Source organism: Impatiens glandulifera, chromosome 3 (genome assembly GCF_907164915.1).
Source record: "Impatiens glandulifera chromosome 3, dImpGla2.1, whole genome shotgun sequence".
Classification (NCBI taxonomy): Eukaryota; Viridiplantae; Streptophyta; class Magnoliopsida; order Ericales; family Balsaminaceae; genus Impatiens; species Impatiens glandulifera.
In genome coordinates, this window is record NC_061864.1 from 52,393,120 (window position 1) to 52,395,253 (window position 2,134).

A 2,134-nucleotide genomic window follows, 5' to 3' on the forward strand; every position below is an offset into this window, starting at 1 on the left:
AAGAGAGGATTAATGATTCATCAAATTAAGGTACGCTTCCGCATTCAAATTTTAATTTCTCACACATTATATTATGATCTAATTAGAATAATTCTAACCATTAAAACATGTTATTTACTTAATAAGATATTTACAAGAAAATGTTTCAATGGGAAATTTATCATTTTCAACCAGTTATATCTTAAAGCAATTTTTTCTAATTCGAGTTAGTTTCTTGTACATAAACCATAAGATCTATCACATGTACATTTTTTGTGTTTATCTTGATAAATCCATCCTATCTTATTTTTTAACTAATGATTAGTTAATTATTTTGGATACAAGATAACTCCAGGATTAAATTGATAATTGTATGTCCGAAGCTATTGGGTATATCATCCAATTTATATACAACATAGATGTTTTTTTTTTTAAAAAATTTTGAGATATTGTCTATTTGATTTGTAATAGATAATACATGAGAGTTTCACATATCTATACAGAAATTCCAACTTTGTACAAAAGTTGATAATTTAAAAAAAAAAAAAAAAAAAAAAAAACTCTAAAACAAACAAGTTCTAACAAGAACATTGTGGCTACTTTCCTTTTCCAGCACTATACACATCCATAACCATTTATGGAGAAAACTGAGTAAGGAAAGGAAGTACAAGAAACAAACAAACAAACAAGTTATGATTCGGATGGAGATCACCGCCGGGAACTATTATTCCCGGAGAAACCTCTGCTGCCTCGCAATAAAAGCCTCCACCGTCTTCCGGAATTCCTCGCCGTTCATTTCCTCCTCAGGACACTTAACCTTCCGGCTATTCTCAGTCGCCGACCGTCTCAACTGCCTGCCCGTCTTTTCTCCATCAATCCTCTTCGTTATTTTCTCCGATAAGCTCCTTTCAATCTTCCTCTCTTTCTTTTTGGGTATATCTTTAACTCTAGCAATATCTAGACTGCTCTGTTTTTGTTCATTAAATCTCACATTTTTCTCGCCAATTTTCACATACCCATGAAAGAAATCTGTATCAATACTTTCATTCATATTTGAACTGGAAAAGAAACCGGATTTCATGAAGAGAATGACGACGATGATATTTCCGATTAAAAAGACAATCTGAGGGCTCAGAATGATGCCGAAAAGTGACCGGAAGTACTCGCCGGAGATTTTATAGGTGGAGAAACTGGAAACGGCAAGGAGAAGGAGAATCATTTCGATGAGACGGAAGAGTGCTTCGATCTTTTTCTGGGTTTGGTAACGGAAGATAGGATTAGACTTTTCGATATGGATGTTTGAGATTCCAAATGAATCCATTGATTCAACTGGAAAAAAAAAAAAAGTGGATTTATATGTAGAGATGAGTTGTTATGGGATAAAGATGAGTAGTGTTTATCGGTTTGCTCTACTCTTGTTTGTTTGTTAATGAAATGGGAGAGAGGATGAAAAATGTATATTTATAGAGAGACACCTTGATTGTGGAGAATAATTAATTATATTGAATGCTTTTTCTTTTATAATCTTTCCTTTAGTCACTTAGAATAGTATATATAATGAAAGGTAGTTCTTTAGTTTTTATTTTTTTATTTTTTATTTTATTTTAGGAAGTTATCAAAATTTAGCTTCTTAAATTAATTATCCATCACTTTTATATGGAACTTTTTAATGAGAATTTATCTAAATTTTTTAATTAACATATTTGAATTCAATGAAAAGATAGGGTGAGAAGTATAATATGAGACACAAATGGAGAAAAAAATTAGAGTTAGGAGAGTGGGATGATATCCTATTTCAATTTTCATGTATCAATTTAGTCTAAATGATATAATGACTCCGTTTTAACTTAATTAATCTAAACAAAAATAAGGAGAGATAGTAATTAATGAGGGAGGATGGGACACTGAAACTGTTAGGTCCAAGCTCATCCTTTTCTGAAAGGCTAGTAGGGTTAAAAGTGTATTGCTGAAATGTTCAGCTTATGTATTCACTTATAAGTCATGTTAGGAATAGACTTGTTATTATTATTATTAGGGGCTGAGATATAAAAATGCTGTGTGAATTATATTATGGGACTTTATGTAGAAGGACCTATGTAGAATAGGCTTACAAATTATACTTAGGAAATTTTACATAAAACAGCAAGTTGAAGGG

The 2,134-nt window shown here is 31.3% G+C and overlaps 1 protein-coding gene across 1 annotated transcript; it reads right to left on the reverse strand.

Moving 5' to 3' along the window:
- Positions 1-703: 703 nt before the first annotated feature.
- LOC124930361 lies at positions 704-1,300 on the reverse strand. Its single transcript, XM_047470713.1, has one exon. It carries the CDS (start codon positions 1,298-1,300, stop codon positions 704-706), a length of 597 nt encoding a protein of 198 aa, XP_047326669.1.
- Positions 1,301-2,134: the final 834 nt, after the last annotated feature.

Excerpts from the sequence above, each read along its gene's own strand:
- LOC124930361 (XM_047470713.1), bottom strand. The coding sequence starts at position 1,300 with ATGGATTCATTTGGAATCTCAAACATCCATATCGAAAAGTCTAATCCT.